The 19,482-nt window shown below is 47.3% G+C and overlaps 1 protein-coding gene across 3 annotated transcripts in view; it reads right to left on the reverse strand.

Moving 5' to 3' along the window:
* Positions 1 to 19,482, reverse strand: part of LOC100649387 — a 199,026-nt gene that overhangs the window by 84,720 nt on the left and 94,824 nt on the right. For all 3 annotated transcript variants that reach the window (XM_048409259.1, XM_012312609.3, XM_003398251.4), the window contains one exon: positions 413 to 575. In XM_048409259.1, coding sequence (XP_048265216.1) covers positions 413 to 575 — 163 coding nt within the window. The remainder of the gene's footprint in view (positions 1 to 412; positions 576 to 19,482) is intronic.

Below are 19,482 nucleotides of genomic sequence, written 5' to 3' on the forward strand. Positions count from 1 at the left end.
AACACGAAACGATTTCGTTAATCGCGAATTAGTCGGAGAACAGACGAGTTTGTCGTACGTTATCCCGGTTATAAACGTTCGGCGAAAATCTGAAAGTTTCGCGGTGTTTCGTAACCGTTTGCTTCGTGTTGAGAAGCAAAAGTTGTCTCGCGAGCGGGAACGTGCGCTCGCTACGAGCGAATAGTTTCGCGTGGGCCGCGACGAGTCGTTACCCCGACGATTTTTCCGACGCACGCGAAACGTTCGCGCATTATACTCGGTGCTTTCTTTTTTTCAGAACGGCTCCATTGAATTCCTTTTACCGCAACCTGTACGTTTTCTCTCGTAAATAGCCAGAAGCGCAGACGCGATGTTTCTGCCAGCTGTTTCGCGAATATTTTTCGCTGGAAACCAAAGTGGAAAGCAGACTCACCGTTTGTGTTGAATCCTGAGGCCTCTTCGAGGGTGCAGCGGTATACCGTCTTTCAGCCAGTGCACCCTTGGGGGCGGAGAACCCCTCGTTCGGCATACGAGCTTCACTCTCTCCCGTAACCTCGCTATCGAGTCCCTGAGCTCGGACAACGTAACCTCCCTCACTGCAATCAGACATATTACGCTCGTTAAAGTCGTGTAGTTACAACGTCGATTCGTTGAATCGATGAATCGATTCGGATCTTTGATACCTCTATGTGATATTCGTCGAAGTCACGTCGACGATCGCAAATGAAACGGAAGCTGGACACGAAATGGAATATCCGAAAGACGATTAGGGAGAAAGTTACGAACGACGTAGCTTCGTCCGTGGGAAATTCTGACGCGTAATGAATTTCGCGACGGGTAAATCTGCGCCGTTGAAAGAGAATTCTTAAAGCGGCCACTTTCGAACTTTTCGTCCAACTACGTGTCTCGAAGTTCTGACGAAACTTCCGACGAAATCCTACCGGAGTTTTAATAAACTTTTCGAGAGCCGTACTTCTCGCCACCGAGAGAAACGGCTCCACGAAGCAATATGTGTTCCAAATTGCGCGATCTTTGACGGAGAAACTATTCGCACGTTCCGGTGATAATTTCTTATCATCGAAATTTCCTTCTAAAACTATCAAAAGAATGTACCAGTAGCAGTAGAAGGGTTGGAAAGGATGTATTCACGGAATTTTTCGTTTCCCTGCGGTGAACGTTGAACTGAGAGCATCCGGCTTGTCCCGGCGCGACCCGAGTTCGTAAGAAAAGGCAGAATCGTTAGAGGCAGGAAGAAAAGGGCATTCTTTACAGGGAAGTAGCGTAGTTCGCTTTAAAGAATCGTATAGAGTAGGTTCCTTTTCGCCACGGAATACCCGGAACTATTGATTTCAAGTCAAAGCGTTGTATTTCCCGGGGGCTATTGAAAATCAACGTTCAAGATTATCGAGTAACAACGACTTTGAAAGCTGATCCACTTCTAAAACGGCCGACGAAGAACAACGACACTGCGAACTCCGATTGTTTGCTACATCGCACGCGCTATGTGTAACGTTTCACGAACGGAGAAAGCACGGAATACTCGTTCGTCGAGCGATCTTACATTTGACGAGATACAACGCGTCGCAGCAGGATACGAGCTCGTTTGTTTGACGACCTCGCGAACAGACACTTTCGAATCCATCGTCCATTGAACGTGGATCGTGCAACGGGAGGACTCATTGTGTTTAATCCGATGAATCTCATTTGCACGATGCATAATACACCTCCATTACGACCAAGTCGTTGCTCCCCCCATTCAGGTGGAGCCGCGGCGAGATCAAGCGGCTGAATAATAAAAACGGCCGAGACTCTCCACAAGGAGAGAGCTTTCGGCGTGTTTCGTAGGCCGTCGTGAAGAAATCCTTTGCGCCAGCCCCGCATTATTTCCCGATGAAAATGTCGGACTTCTCGGTCGAACGCAACGAACACGTTCAATGAAAACGCCCGTTCCATTATGCCACGGACCAGGGAGAATAATAATAACGGGGCGGCTGCCGGTTCTTTGCCTTCGTATACCCTGTAACGACTCGTGCACACGCTTGCCTCTCGTTACCGAGGATTCTCTAATAACCGTGCAACGAGAAAAAGCGTCCTCGTGCTCCATGGTTCGCCGGACGGTGCATTCGAAGGCTTTCGTTTCACTCGAGGAGTTGGATTTCTGTTACCCCGATAGCTGCTGCCATTCTAAATTGGGTCCGAATCAAAACCGTTGGGAAAGTGGGTCGGTGGTGATTCTAATTTTAGATCCGCCAACCTTTCCTTACGGGCTCGTCCATTGTATCGTGGAACGAGTATAACGGATAAAAATGGATCACGGCTCGCTTTACTCGTGTCCTTTTCTTACAGATTCTTTGTCATCTCATCGTGCTACTTCGATGGTTCGTTTCTCGTGTACTTTTCATTACGTATGGTAATGTCCTCGTGCCGTCAGTCACGACAAGCTATCAGCCAAGAATTCAGGATAATCTACGTTAGAAACTCGGTATCATCGAAATAATCAAGGGCCCGATACGCGATCTTAATCGCGTTTCCAGTCTCGAGCGAATTTGCAAAAATTATTGCGCGTCTCGCGAAAGATTGATCACAGCTTCGTGGTTTAATAGCAAAATCGACGATATTTGCAATCGTGTAGAACCGAGCCCAGCAATCTTAACAGCAGTTTCTTTCGCTAGGGTTTCGCTATTTTTCAAGTCCGTTTCTCGTTGCTGCGGCGCCTGGTATTTTGACTAGCGTGCTCGGCGTAATTACAGCATTCCCTCGGGAGCCGAAACGCGACGCTCGAATTATCCACGACGTTCCACGTCGCGGCAAGAACGCCTTCGGACATTTAATACGTTTCCATCAATGTCGTCGTCGCCGGGCGACGCTGTTACTCGAAACTTACCGTGCCAGCTCCGTATTCGCCGCGTACGATCCTTCGGAATAGAGTCGCGTACGAATCTACCTCGTCCTACGAGCTTACGTATCTCACAGACGAAACATCGGGGTTTGGTTAACGTTATACCGCACGCCATGCAATCTCGTCATTTCCGTTCCAGAATCCACGCCCGAGATTCATCCGCTTTGATTTTTAAAGGATTAAAATGAACCTTTCGCTAATTAATATTTCACTCCTCGAATTAACAGTTGTTATTCCTGGCTGACCTAATTAGTAAAAACTCGCTCGATAGATAGAGAGTTCGTAATAAGAGCAGACCACTCACGAGTGTAAAAAGCTTATAGCAGGTTAAGGAAGATCTTCAGTAGTACGAGTCAACGTATTGACGCGTGGTCCGTTGGCAGATCTATGGCAAAATCTATGGCAGAAGAGATTGGATATCGTCGTCCTTATTATATCGGAGACATTTATTCACAGCGACAGGTAGATTGTTTCAGGTTGATCGACGTCCAGATTTCGGCCATGACAGACAGTACAGTGGAATAGGTCAGCGTATCGACGAGCGCCAATGTTTCTTGAAGTCGATTATAGACTGATTCGTAAATATATTATCAAACGGATGTGCATTTATTTTTCATTTTTATTTTCGTATTATAGCGGCCCGTGACTTTTTTCTATGGATTGGAGCAGACTGCAAAGAACTCAGCTGTCGCAACATTTTTACGACTGTCTTGCATCGTGACCCGGTTAATAATTTCTCGTCGTCTCGGAACAGGAGTTAAAGATACGAAAGAAGCGACCTAGAACTCATTAATTATGACGCCTGCAATTTCCCGGCGATCTGGTCGCGTCTCCGGTACTTCGCAGTTCGAAAAAAAGTGGTCGGTGAAACGAACGTTTAAACTAAACGACTTAAGTCTTGATCCGTTCACGAACGTCGCCAAATATTTGCATCTGCGAGTGTATACAAAAATTTACCGGAACTCTATTAGCGTCACGCTGCCAAGTTTCCAGAAGAACGAAGTAAAAGCTGTTTTCTTGACCGAACGTTTCCCCATTTCGACGTTTTATTTCCGAGCCGTGGATTATTTGAAAAAGCGGAACTATCTCGTAGTCGTTGGTCGGATTAAGTCACGGAGATATTAATTCGAGCCAATAGCTAAAGTGCTTTTGCGCGTTGAACCGAAAGAGGTAGGAAGGCAGCTAGCCCGGATCGGACAATGCCTGAAATTCACTTGGAGGTAAGAGGATTTCGTGTCTGATTTTTGGCACCACCAGCTGCCCGGTCTATGCGTTATTAACCGGTTACGTCTGTGCGCGTACGTTCGAGGAAAAACGCAGTGGCATTGGTGCGAATAGGAACGAAGAAAAACCGAATAGAGTGGGTAGACAGATAGAGAATGGGAAAGGGAAAGGAGTGGGACGCGAAGAGACGTAAAACGAACAAGAGAAGAGACGAAGCCGGGGATGGAAAGAGGCGAAAGGTGGATATTCACGGTATTCCCATGTTGCCGGAGGCCGCCGCGTGCGACCCTCACTGCGAAACGTCATTTAACGATTAGCCGTGCGAACTGACTGCGAAATTCAAATTTAAATGGCACTCGCGGGATCGGCCTCGATCGAGTTCTCCAGGCACCTGAATTTATGCTGGAATTGCAGCGCAATTGTCGTGGTAACGGGCTGTGCGAGCTGTCGATGACGAGGCTGAACGCCGCCACGAAGAGCGAAGGGAGAAGAAAAATTGTTCTGAAAGAGGGCCGGACCTTTCATCGAAATACTTTGTCAGCGCGGTGCTTCCACGAAAACGTGGAAAAACTCGTTTTAGCCGTGGCGACTCGTTTCTCCTTTCAGCTCTTACGTTTCTCTTCCATGAATCGTGAATTAAAAATGTTGGAACGCCTGGAGGCGCCTGACGGTACCACGGAAATAAGATTCAAGGCAATGTAACCGTCTTTGATCGGACGACGGCTTCATATCGAATAATATCGAATGTGTTCGAGTTCGACGGAGTCTTCCGGGCTGGAGAACCGAGCGAATCGGAAAAGAGAAAGACGATGTTGGTAAAAGTCACTAATATTAACATCGGGTCTATCGAATGTTTCCAATTGATAGAGAATCGTTCGCGAATCGTACTCCGTCTCTCTCGACGATACTTCGTTTATGTTCTAGAATGTACCTTCCGATTCATTTACCACTAATTCGTCGATCGTCTTCGAAACGAAAGAAATACGCCAGGCAGACTTTGTGGCAGAAGCGACATGACGAAAGTTGGACGCTTCCAACGTCCAAAAATTCCAAAGTAGCGCAACGTCATTGAACGCGAGGCGTCGACTAAGCGTTTTCAGTTCTTTGCAAAGAATCCCTCGGATCGTCTTTTTCACTCAATCCTCGGATCTTCCGTCTTTGCCGCGCTAAAAGTTTTTGTCGCAAAAAGCTTGGTAGCCGACACTGTGCGACGAATAATACGTGGTCCCGTTTCGCGACTGCCATGCTCGGTCGTTCGATCCGTCGTCGTTGTAGATCGATCGAATCCGTGGAAGGACGGAAGGAAAACGGAGACGCGGAAAAGAGAAAAGCAACGCGGGGTCTGTCAGGCGGCGTGTCACGGGCCGCTACGAGGGATGAAACATGCTGAGCGACCAGCAAAGAGAGCGGCAAGGTTGATTAATGAACGCGTCGCCGAAAGAGCAAAATAACAAATAGCGCGTTGCCACGTTGCCCTCGAGCTGACGCGATGGCGACCGTTCGACCTGCTCTGCAACGAGGGTTGTGGCAACCGGCCATGCCGCTTGCTTGATTCATAGTTCCCGCGGTGCACCGACGGCTTGTGACGAGGCGCAACCTCGTGTTAAGCATACGGCCGACCCTCGACCGACCACCCTTTGCTCCTGATAATTGATTGTCTCGCGCCCTCCGACCTGGTGCCGACCAAATTTCATTTCGTCCTCGCTGACTCTATCTGGCTGCAGTTTTTGATTATCGCGTCCTTTCAAGAAACACATCGACGCGATCGTCTCAAACTGTCCACCTTGATCGCATGCCCCCACGAAGTTCACCGAATATCTCGGATTTAAAAAATTTAAGCCATAAAAGCTGTACCCGATTTCTGTAAATAAACTCGAGCAAAAGAAAGACGATAAATCTACAAATAGGACACTTAGCAATGAAATAATCTTTTCATCGGTCGTCTAAAATAATGGAGTTACTTTTGTATAACTCGTGATTCGATTATCTAGAGGTTCAGCGAGGTATAAGAAAAGTTTCACCAGGAACGTGGCTTTTTCAAAAAATGGATACACCTGGTCTAATTTTATCGAACGATTGGAATCTCGAAGGTTACACAATGGGTGGGTACTGAGTCGATCATATCAAGTCGGCGATAGATTATGTAATTTCCGCGCAATCTTTGATTCCTGGCACGTCGTCGGCTGGAAACGAGTTTGGCTGGTAGCTGGATGTGGGTCTGAGAAAGTGGCGTTTCCAACGGTATCGCGGCGTCATCGACAGCCCTCTTCGTGTATCGCACGGTACACGCGACATCAACCGCGATATCATACCCCGACGTGAAATCTGTTTCTCTCCTCAGGGTCTTCTGTTGCTCGCCGTAATTTCGCTTCGATGGAGATATTTGCGCGTCGTCTGTTCGTATGCTCGTCGATATTCAAATCGACCACGCCGATTGTGTCCTGTTATTACAGCCAACGTTTGTCATCAACGCTTCGATCGACATTTTTACCGGGAATCGCGAGCAATCACGATTCTCTATGGCTTCTGCTCCACGTTAAGTATTTATTCGCACGTAAACTTACAAAAAAGTACTTTCAACGAAGTTCCCTACGATAAGATACTCCGATTTGGCGGTGAAACTATTCCATCGTTATGAATGTTAACACTCTACTATCGAGGAACATATCTACTTGAAACGTAAAGCTCGAGGTGGAGTCTACGAGACCCGTGAACGTACAGATAATTTATACGTACACATAGAACGTTTTTGACAATTTTTCTTACTGATTTACTTTTATCGTACATTTTCCCGATAAACATGACGGAAGAGAATGGTCGGAGAGCAGATTTCATCGTCAGGAATTATTACGATATTATTATTAACCCTTTGCACTCGAGCACTTTTTCCTATACGTATACGTGACGTGTCTTACAGCTAGTGTAAAATGATTTCATATACAAATTAACTTAAAAAAACATTCTATTCTAATAATTTATCTATATTTACATCTTTGAAAATATGATTTTGTAATATTAATTTCTGTACTTTTTTTGTACGATAACATATAAAGCATTCGCCAAGATTCATTCTTGATATAATTAATCTCATTTTTCAACTGTTCAAAATCAAGTTCATCTTCATTTGAGCTAACTTCACTTTCGAAAACCACTTTTTTTTAGGGTTTCTAAACTATAATACTTTAGCCATGATCGTCGAATCCGAACTAACGTTGGAGACGTTGCTTCAATACCATAGTTGAACCATAGTTTCGGAGGGATATGGAATTAAATATTTTATCTCCATTTTAAAGTCTAACACTTTACATTTCCTAACAAAGAACACAAGAGATGTCGAAATCTAGCATAAACAGGGACTGTCGCCTCTCGCTCGTCACTGGAGTTGCAGCACGGAATGCCGTGGTGATTGAAAGTCGCCTCTCGAGTGCAAACGATTAAGACGATATCTCGCAGCCCTATTTGTCGGCTGATCGATTTTCTCGCAATACGAAGATGCAATATGACTCTTTATAAATTTTCCATGTTATCTTTCAAAACCGACAGGTATTCTATATCGCAAAAGAATGCAAAGCTATGTTACTATTAGCTTACTGCTTTCACTCAATTTCTTTTCCCCCTGACAGATTACAACGTACACGTATCAAACGTCGTTTCGTAAAATGGACAAGCTATGTCGGTTTATTTGCGTGAATACGAAATTCAAGTACTTAGTTATAAAAAGAATGGTAGAAAATAAGAAAAATAAAATCAGCGTAGTCTGTGAGATTTCAGCTCGGCGGTAGAGGGTTAAAGATAGAAGGCGCGCCAGGTGATACGCGATACCCAGATACCCGAGTGAAAGCAGATCTTTTAAAACCTTTTCGCAACGAACTGAACGCGAATAGAGCCGTTTCAACCGGAGGCGAAGAACGCTATTCATTGCGGCGTAGACAAAGGTTCGCGCAATTCCCGTTCCCGCGCCAGTTCGTTTCCAGACAATTTTCGTAATCGACTAACTTCCGGACCGGCGATCATAATTCTCGATGCGCCGGAAGATTCGATATCGCGCGGTTTCACGCTGCGCTTGTCTGTCCGGCCCTTTGCGAAACGATTAATGCGGGCTCGTGTATCGTCCGCAGGATGACTCTGTGCGTTTGCACCTTTGTCCGTTCGTTGGTTTACAGACCGCTTCTGTCCCGCCAGCAGAACCGCGCGCTTCCGGTTACTCACTCGATTCGTTAGCTCAACCTGATCGGTTGTGCGCGACTGATTACCGATCGATCCTGACAAATATTTAATCGCGATCAATCGGTCGAAAGTCACCGGTTTCCCTTTGTTTTTCAGTCACTTCGGCTGACTACCTTTATCGAATTAATTGGCCGCCGCTTGCCGTCGATATCCTCGTTTTTTCATCTCGAACCATTACCCGTCCCTATCGATCGCTGTTCCATCAAGACTTCGCTTCAAGCGCGAAAGGTTTGTCGTCGTCGGACGATTTTTCTCCGGTTCTCTGGTAGCCGGCTATGGCATACGGCTGGTCACCATTCCGAACATTCGATGTAGCAAATTACATCTAATTATTATTCTCCAGCACTTCGACAAAGTTTGCTCGTGTTTTGAATCGATCGAGTACGATTCGGTTAATAAAGTCAGGAGTATGGTATTTCTGAAGCGTACATCTTGAATTTTCATTTTTCGTTCGTTATTACGGCCGTGGCTTCCCAAACTTTTCTTTCAAACATTACTCCTTGTCTCGAACATTGAAAAAGATGGCTCGTCTTAAATGACTCGTGCTATATCATAGCGTATTTCGTACTAAACGGAAATGTTTAGAGCGATCGTGCGATTCTCTGCGATCACGAATCGCGCAAATATCCGTGCGAGATCGTTACCGAGAACACTGAGCAACGCTCAGGGAAAAGTTGGTCGATTTGTTTTCGGTAATTCACCAACTCGTCCACTAACCATAAAATCCGACCAACTTTTCCAGGACTGCCGGAACTCCTTCCTCGTTCGTTACTCTTTTCCGCTCGTATATACGGAGCCATAGGTACGGGCGTGTCGTAAACGTTAGAGAGCTTCAAACACTCGGCGTTTCTCTCTCCGGTTCTCGAAGGTGGCCGCGATTCTCGTTCGATCTCGAGGAACAAGGGCTTGTTAATCAGAGGTCAACGATTAACCAGGACGGCACGGCGAGAAGGAAGAGCCGGAAACTTTTAAGCGCGAGAAATTGCAACAGCGGAGGCTGGCCGGGGCAACTTCTTTCCATTACCTGGGAGGAGGAAGATTACGCGGGCGGGTCGGAAGTGCCGTAGAAAGAAGGAAGCGGAATTTCTTGCCGTTGTTTTTCGTTTTAATTGCAGCCGGCACCGGGAGGAGCGTCGAGGCATGGCAGTTAACGAGATGGCGTAATATCCTCGACCCGTTCGTAGATCGGCCCCTATATTCGTCGTCGTTTCGTTTTCACGAGCAATCGATTAGCGTCATACAGGGAATATCGTTATGAGCATAATTCTCTTCGTAAGCGACTGTCGTTCGTCTAGATCGTTCTCCGTGGAACGTGTCTTTTTTAATAGCCCATCGTTCGACGTTAAATTCAACCATTCGTTCGATCCTCGACGTTTGCTGTACCTTGACACGGAACGAGCTTTCGAATATACGAAACAAAGGGAATTAGGAATCAGGAATACCAAACATCCGGGGCTTTGCGGTTTCCGGTGACATCTCGTCAATACCGCGGTTTCCAACGTTACGAGCGAGTACCGATGCCTGCACAGGGATCATTTCGGTGTCCTTCGAAACGACGAGCTGACCATCGTTTCGTAAACGCGTCTGCGCTTCGAGGGGAAAGACTCGTTCCTGGAATTTTCCAAAGGATCGTGGTCATTAAACGGCGAACGTCTCGATGGAATGGTTTCTTCTTCCGAAACGTCTTTCGGATTTATCGCGACGACGATATCAACGGAATACAAGGATGGCGTGTTTCCAGCAATAAACCCACGAGCCTTCGCTCGCGATGAAGTTTCTCACGCCGTGATACGTACAGTATCGGTTTTTATTTCGCCTCGGTTCATAAAGTTCGAATGGATAATTTGTCGAAGCTTTCCTGCCCGAGGAAATTGAGTTAGTACGGTCGAGGCCGAGGAATCTGTCGCTCTTCGATCTTTCGACACGGTGCAGATTCTTTGAAGCGTCGAGACTTTTATCAAGCTTGAACATGGTCCTCGAAAATCCCAAAGGAAAGAAAGTAAAACAGCAGGAAGGAAGTAGAATTTCGGTAAATGAATTTTAAATGTAAGCAAAGATTACTGACGATGATTCGGGGAACAACTCGGTACAACAAAAGCGAAACACGCGATGCAGTTGCGCGAGTTAATAGCCACGATGGCCATGTGCGGAAAGGCTGACGTGACGAGAGGCGATGATTCTTCGGCCAGGAGTATTTTCGTAGGCGCCGGCATAGATACCGATAAAAATCGCGTCGCGTCCACGGTTCGTGGGATCCCGACCGGGCAATTTAATAATAATTGACAGAAAATACGGTTATCTGGCGAGCGATTTACGAGCGCGCGCCATGGTCGCATTTAGAGGTGTTCTACGCAAGATGAAACGGGTAGATCGCTGCTGGAAAATCGCTGCGTGTAGGTAGATCGAGATAAACTTCGCCATCCGGCCGGCGTTCACGGTAGAAACAAAATTACCGTTGCACCGTTACACGTCGAAGACAGAAATTACGCGGGGTAATTGGCATCGATTTCGCATCGAGCTAAATTTTCTTGGCGACGAACGAGCGAAAAAAAAAAAACAAAAGAAGAAAAAAGATTCAATCGTTCGTGGAACGCCGGCGTTCGGTGTCTCCCTATTTTGCGTCTTCGTTGGGAAATCGACAAACTGCAGAGACTCGATCGACAGGCTATCGCACGGACCGACGACCATTTCGACTCGTTATTCGTGTGGCGTACACATCGGAAGCCGTCTCTCTGTCAAAATAAAAGAGCGCGTCGCAGATTTTGCGGCGGTCATTATTTCGAAGACGTATCTGGGCTGCATCGATTAAACGTCGGTGGCGTCGCGCACACGGACCTAGGCCCGCCGCTTTTCCATTTCATCGCCCTTGTCGATACTCGTTAACGACGACAAATCTACTTACCGAGTTAATCCGTCGCGTCGTTGCGGACCGATATCAGCCGGCCCGTAATTTTACAATAATTCGTCCGCAATTTTTCATCTGACGATTTACGAGTGCCACAGCCCATCGTGCTTCCGCGTTTATAAAAAAAGAACGAGAAGAAAAATATACGAAGAGAGGAAGAAAAGAAAGGAACGAGATAGAGTAAAGGGGAAAAAGAGGTACATCACGTGGAAAGAGGAGAGGAGAAGGAGGAAAAGGCAGGCGAAAAAGAAGGGTTTGCGGCGACGAATGGAGGGTGAGGATCGCGCATAACTGTAGCGCGATGTTCGATAAATTGCCCCCAGGTTCTTTTTAGTTTGCCGCGATATTTTATTTACAAACTAAACGTATCCGAGTGCGCGTGCCGCGGGAACGTCGTCCGAATCGGTTTAAGCCTTTAAACCGACCTTCTTTTTTCCCAATCTCGGAAATCATAACCGGAATTCTCGATTTTTTCTCGAACACGGTCGCCACAATTTCTCCACCGCTATATTTTATCTCGCTGGCCGCTATATTTTATCTCGCGTCATCTCGCGGCGTAACGATTAAAAATGCGTCGGACGTCTGCTTGGAAATAAGTGAGACCGAATCATATGTAGTATTTGTACGTTAAATGCGGGGCAAATATCGACGAGTGGAAAACACTTGAATTAACAGACAAAAATATTCATGGGAACGGTAAATAAATTACCGCAGGAGAGTGTCTCCCAAGTCACACACGCTGTCTGTAACTATTTCTATATTTAGGATGAAAAGGTCGCTGCCTTCTGTGCAATAATATGTAGCGTTAAATCTAATACACTTCAAGTGAAACAGACAGATTTAACGCGTCTATTAATAATCCTGACTGCGAATTTCAGATCGATTACTCTATATATCCATAATACTGCGTCGAGTGCGCTCGCTATTCGGTATATTCGTCGGGCGAATTAGACGCGGTATGACCTAACGTACCTATCGTATACGTGGTGAATTCTATCTTAAGCTCCTTGGGATAGTAATGCGTCCTCTAAATACGTCGAGAATCAAACTCCGCTCTACGTATCTCCAGTGCAATGTGATTTACGTCGCGAAATGAAGCGAGGCAACCTATTATATAATTATGCATGAAATAACGATCGATCAGGAGATCAAGAGACAGCGTGAGAGTTCTCTCAGGAACGTACGAACCGCAGAGACAAGCGGAAAGCCCCGTAGTTGGTAAATTTCCTTTTCCGTGCCGACGGTGGTTTCTGATATCGGTTCAACCATAATTCATCATGAATTTTTGTGTTGTCTTCTAGACGAATATGTAAAACTTATGGCGAGCACGACAGGGGAAAAGAGCGCGGTGCGGCGTGTCGTAGTAGAATGCCGGAGAAAGAATGTCCCAAAAATGTTTAACGAGTCATCCTCTCTACCGATAGACACGTCACCCTGGGAGAAAGCGAATTCCAGTTTTGTGACGCTGCCAACCTACCCGTTCAGAATTCTTTTCTTGGCATAATGAACTCCGCTCGTTTGCACGCGACCGATTCCTCTTCGTTCCGGCTTATTTATCGGGAATACCTCCTCGAGCAAACCGCTAGACTTATCTTCTACCTCGGTCATCCTCCCTCCCGTCGTTCAACGAGCTCTCGTCACGGAAAATTTCACGAGAACGTCGCACGAGTAGAGCCTCGAAACGAATCACGGAAATTCCATGTACAGATAGGCGTTTATCGTCGTGTTTACAGCAGGTGGTCTCACGAAAGCGTCGACCAACCGCCGATTTCGATTTTCCATCCGTCTCGCGAAAATTGCGAAAGCCCAGCGGGTTCGTGCAATCTTTCTCAGGAAAAATTGTACCGCCATCGCGTCTCCATTTCTATCACGGCTCGACGGAAGCCCCAGGTCTATGGTACGCATTTAATAAGTGAACAGATTGAAGAGTCGGTGGAAAAATCAATCTTGGAACGGAAGTTGCTACGTCTCGAGAAGACTCGAGAACGCTTTTGCCAAATGGAAAGAGGAAACGGGAAGAGGTTCTCGTTTACGTAATTCGTCGCCGGGAAAGGGTGACGTTCGCGGCGTCGAAGAAGGACACGAACCGCGACGAAAATAGATCCGAAGGTTCCAGGAAGGGATTCGTGCGTGGTTTCTGTCTCGTGTCAATGAACAGCCGATTCGACGTACTTAAGGCGTGCGAGAACGTAATACACGGGTCCGAAGGGGAGAAAGACAATTTGCCGAAGCATAATTTGCTGAAAAGCAAACGACGCTTTGCGGTCAACGATAAACACGGCGTCGTAAGGGACGAGAAAGCGCGTTACAAAGATCTCCGCAAAGTGGATGATAACGGCGTCGCGCAACCGCTCGCCGATAAGATCCTCGTTTTCTCTTGAGAAATGCCACGAAAAACGCGTTATCGTTTGTAACGACGTTATCCTTTCGCGCGATCCACCGGCGCACATTTCGTCGCTGCCATTTTCCACGCGATAATTGAATAAACACAGCGGAACGTTCTTCTTCGTATTTTTTTCGTATTTTTCGCGATACATTTTTCTCTTCTGCTATTTATTTTTCCCAATTGCGTCGCTTTTGCACGGATACACGAACGCGATAATTTCGTAGGGAACGCTCGAACAACGACAGCTTCCAATTTCACCGTGAGAGCCTTTGATATCGGTCGAACTAGCTGTAGAGGAGCGTTACGCGCAGATGCGGCTCACTCATCCTCCCGATGTAAAAGTTTCTCAAAAGAAGCGATGGCCATTCCAGTGAAAGTTTCGGCTGGCTGGTAACGGTTACGATAGAAATACGTGGCGTCCAGTGGCGCACAAAGCGGCGTACATTATTTACCGGCGGATCGATAGCCGGACAGCCAGCGAAAAACGGACGAGCGTGGCAAAAATTGCACGCTCCTCTTCGAAAATCCTTCTCATCCTCGACCGCTCGAATTCCCTTCTTCTCTCGGCGACTCAATTTCGGTTATCTGGTCTCGAAAACGTAGCCGCGGCCTATAAACGCTTGTCGACGATGTAAACAACTTTCCGGTTCGTGTATTTGCCAAGAGCGTGGCGGCAAGCGTACTGGCCACGGTATACGTAATTTATTATTTCAAGGATCGCGTGAATTCGCGCGGTAGAGACGTTCTCTTCCGCATCGAATTGCTTCCAGAGTTCGACGACGTGAAAACGCTACACGAGTATCCACCGAAATCGAACGGTTCTCCGCCGGTTCTCGACTTCTGCAGAGCCGCGCGCGCAACAAACGAAGGCTATGCTTTAAAAGCGAGTCAGGCGAAACGGCAACCCGAAAAATTTCTGGCAAGCACCACGGTCCCGAGAGCGTCGTTGGACTATTGTAACGTTTAAGTGGCCGCTGTGTGACCGTTGCTCTTCGCCTCCAAGCAATTCTCCGGTGAATGCCGAGTCTTGCGGCTGTTAGACGTTGTCCGCCACGACGATCCTTCAATCGCAGACAGAATTTTTGCGGACGCACGAGCCTCCGACTCGTCGTCGGGTCACTCGAGAATCGCGAGAAGAGAGCTTTTGCCCGGTCGTAGTTCCGTTTCTAGAACGTTCATCGACTCAAGCCGAATTTACGCTGTTTCATTTTGAAGGATGAAAGCAGCATTCATCCGCCGTGTTCGGCATTCATCCGAAACAGTGTAAATTCGGCTTAACGAAATTGCGCGTCGTTGCGACGACAAAAACGATATCCGAGGAGTTTGATCGCTAAGAACAGGCGCGCTGTCGTCGCTGAATAGCAAGGCTACGTAATTTTATCCTGTTTCGTTCGATACAGTTTTCCGCAGTACGCGGACGCTCTTCTTCCTCGCTCCTCCTTTTCGGCCTTTCTATTTCGGTTTCCCGTAGATTAGAACCGGTAACACAGACACCAACTATTATTAGGCGACGCTTCTCCCCCCTCTTAGATCGTATTATTTGTTTGACCTCGCTTTCTCGTGCTGCGCCTCTTCGAAAAACTTCGCGCTCCTCCTTCTTGACGGATCGTGCACCGACGACAATGTTTCGTCGGCTGGGCTGACAGATTTTATTTCTAGGACAAGTCAGAGACTTCGAGCAATCGGATCGAAGCGTGACATCGCGAGAGGAGTGACTCTGACTCTGACATCGTCGAGATTCATTGGAAAATCAAACACGTCCCGATACTGTTATTCTGTTCTAATCCTTTTCGATTTCAATTATCGGGATATTCGGAGGAGGATCACGAGGAAGAGGAATCGAATACTTGATGGGAATTTCGTAAGAGCGAAAATGGAACATACTCCTCTTGCCTTCGTTCCTCTCGGCCATCCCTTGTCCTGGCTCCCCCTACAACTCCGAGTAGACCGAGTATAAACAGCTCGTGGAATGCCATGGGGGAAGCATTAGCAAGTGTTAAGCTAAATAAACACTCCGGCTGACGGGGAACGGGGCTGCGTTTACAATGGTAACGAGTGCCGACTATGGGGTGACTGGATGATGCCTCGAGTGTCTGGACGCTAAATTCCTTCGACGATACTTCTTTGCTCCGGAATAATGTGACCGGTTCGTCGAATCATCGCGTACCTTAAGACTCCTTACAATTCGTGTTCCTCTTTCCTCGATCGAGTCGAGGATGATCGTTTACAATAACGTTGCAATAAAAGTGTACGGTGTATAGTCGAGAAAGACGTCGTCGTTATTTAATCGAGGGATAATCAGCTTTCCTTTGTTCGAGGCGTAACGAGCTTCCTACCACGCGTCTCGACGCATTAGTCGCTGTCTTCGCAAACTTACGATATTATGCGGCTGTCGGGCTTCTTTCCTGAGACTTCTTTGTCGCTCTTGATAACCTCGTTTCTTACGAATTAATCTCGACATTGGTTCCCACCTAGCGTGCCAGCGACACCAAGCGTGGCAAGAAATTCTTGGTCGCGTTCATTTTGCAATGAAAGATCGCACGCAAGAAATCGTCCGGAACATAAATATCATTGGGAAAATCGCAAGGGGTATTTCGTTTCGGATCGAACGTGCGTTTCGATTGCCAGAACAGTGGCGTGAACGAGGCACGAATACACAGGCACACGGAATTCGGACGCCGATCGTTTAATCGACGCTGCTAGAGATTAGCGAGCGACGGTGTTAATGCGCGTTGCCATTAAGCGCGTACTTAGCGCTGCGTGCGAACAAGTAAACGGAGAGAACACGGAACGGGGATGGGCGACACAGGAGGTAGACAGCTCGAAAGCCGTTTTCTGGCCAGCGTTGGAAATGCGTTTAACTAGTCTGGGTTCGTGCCGCTTATCGCAAACTTAGACGTTTCGTCGCCAAGTTATCGCCACGGAAACGCGTTTACGTACGAAATTACGAACCACCAACGACACAGCGGTTCCCCGCTGGTTTTTTTTCAATAATACCGGAAGACGTTCCCGGTCGTAGATCAGGAACAGAAGCGACGAACATAAGAGTTTCTTAGCACGTTCCCGAGCGTCGCGCTTCGAAGCCGGCCGCCACGAAGCGTGTACCGGAGAAATTAGTTCGTGCACGTGATTACCCGTGGAGGCACGCAGCCTGCTGCCAGAAACCACCTCGGGGAAAGAGACACGATCGCCGGCTCGGAGTTCTGGGAAACGCGCTTGCTAAACGATAAGGGGTTGCACGGCTGGGGAAACGCGGCTCCGGTAAAACGCGATCGTACCGCAGCCTCGAATTTGGCTACCGAAACTGTACTTGGGAGAATCGTAGGTGCAATTCGAAGAAGTTAGTCGATGTTAGCCATGACTCGAGCTTTGTGTCTTACCGATACGGAAAGTGGCCACTGTTTCGAAATGAATCGGGAGATTGGTCGCGAGCAACGGGACAGCCAAGAAGGCGAATCGATGCGTGAATTGTTGACGATCAAAGGCCGCACCATCGTTCCGCCTTGGCTTCCTTTGTGCACCGCTAGAGTCATCAACAACGACGCAAAGAGCACTTGGCTAAAGTGGACGTGGATGGCCGGTCGAGACGAAATTAACGAGCCAGAATCCGTGAAGCTTCTGTGAAGGGAATAGCGTGGCGCGTTACGCGCCTATTTCCAACGATATTTTTCGCCGCAGATAGAACTGCCTTCCCACGACTTTTTACATGGTCCCCTTCACGCTTTAAAGCGATTTTTATCTCCGATGAACGTTACCGAACGGGAAAGTAAGCCAAAGGCCGTGGCGAATGATAAGAAAAGTAGGCCGCTTTCATATCGCGGAATTAACAGGCTAATTTTTTCCGCGTGGCTGAACGGTAGATCGATTGCAGCTGCGTTTGCGTTGCACAGAGAAAAAGTAGAAGGAGAGGAAGAGCAAGAGCAGAAATAGAGAGAAAGATCGCCCGGAATCTCTCTCTGCTCGCAATTAATTAGAGACGACCGGTCTACATTTTTCCTTTTAGCGAACGCTTTTAATCATCCCAACGATTTCGAGGTCTCTCTTACCAGCTGTGTTCTATCTCTTAACCTCTTTACCGGCCAATCGTTAACGATATTTAATGAAATTTCACCCAGAAACGACATACTTCCATCGAAATATCAAGTAAAGATGACATGTGTAAATCGAGTTGTCGATTAGCGTCGACACGGTCAACCAGATCAGTATTCGAAAATATTTCGTGGCTTTGAAGTCTGGAAAACTCGACGAGTTCGAGTACATATAACAGATAGTAACAGATATTCAAGACATACGGTTGTTTATAGCGCGAGTGTTGGACACGAGACGCTATAAGCACAGACTATCGTGGAAGTAGAAAGTCGTGACTATAGTCAGACGCACGGCCCGTCCCTATCCATCGATTTTCGTTAATTCTAGGACAATTGGCTCACAGCTTGGCCACGAAATAATTTTATCGGATTCTAACCATTTTATTCTTACTCGCCTTTTACTTCGAATTAGCTGGATTTTTATAAACGCGGGATTAAGGTCGACGAATTAAAAAAATTGAGAAAATTTGTAACGAGATAATTGCGTACGATATAAACGAGGGAATAACGAGGGGAATTTGCTTTTTACGTTAATTACCCACTGATATCTCATAATATACCGAAGTGTTTTCCACCTTTGCCGTCGATATTATTTACCTGCGGCGAAACGAATTAAAGCGAAAGTATCGCGAAGGAGAATTCACGAAAGCAACCGGACTACAGAAAGAAAAAGGCTCCCTCAATCGCGAACTCTTTTCCGAACCGTCGCTGAAGATGGAGGCTAATGGTACTCGAGGCTCAAAACGTTACACGGAACCGCATTTACTTCGAGGGTTACTTCCGCGACTGCACTCGACCCCTTAAATCGCAACAGCCCTGTAATAAAGCGATACTCTGAAGGGCCGCGACGTGCTCGCGGGTCAATGCGCATAAGTAGCTTAAAAAAGTTGAAAGTGTCGCTTGCATCAAACCGACTCGCCCGTGTTCCACCGTTTATCCTCGAGCTTTTCCTCAAACACCAGAAGGAAGTTGTTTGCGTGCGAGTAAATATTTACGAGCGCGATCAAACGACACCCGTGGCAGAATTGGAAATATTTATCGAAACGAAAGGAGGAAAATTGGTCGATCAGCGCGTACTAGTAGCGATCGAATTTCACGGCTACTCGACACTTCTCGAGTTTACGGCGGGACGTCTTGTACAACTTGTAACAGTGTTTCTGCTTTGTCGAGAGGCGAGAGCGAAGGCGAGCGCAGGCAGCCGGCTTGCCTGCCGCTAAGGTATTTCTAATTTAAACGTAGCCAAGCAAAGAATAGGAAAAGACGCGGCGACGCGCGTTACCAGCTTTAAGGCCGCGTTCACACCGGCGAGAACGCAGTGGGCGGAGAGAAACTCTCTGTTGAACGCGGTGAAACAAAAGGATGGCGGTCGGCTGCGGTGCAACAAGAAACCCTCGAGCGTATCCCTTCCGCCCCGTGCTGCCCCTTCCATTCTTTCTTTCGCGCTTTTCACGCGCTCGTTCCGCCGGCTCTCGCCTCGAAACCGCGCGCACTTTTAGCACCTCGAATTAGATTTCCTCTCATCGGTAACCAGGGTCGACGATCTCCTCCGATTCTTCTCTGTTCTCGCATTCGAAGCGTCGTCCTCGATCTCACGAAAATGGGGGAGGGGTTCGGAGAGGAAACGCGAATTCAATTTCCCCGAAATCGTTGGTTTTCATTCTGCCATAGGAACATCGATAGTCTTGCAAGATAGCGAATCGACCTTTCCTATCCACAGTCGACTTGTTCGCGGCTGGTGTCGCGGCGGAACACGCGAAACGGCTATTACAATTTC

This window comes from Bombus terrestris, chromosome 10 (assembly GCF_910591885.1).
Source record: "Bombus terrestris chromosome 10, iyBomTerr1.2, whole genome shotgun sequence".
NCBI classification, from domain to species: Eukaryota; Metazoa; Arthropoda; class Insecta; order Hymenoptera; family Apidae; genus Bombus; species Bombus terrestris.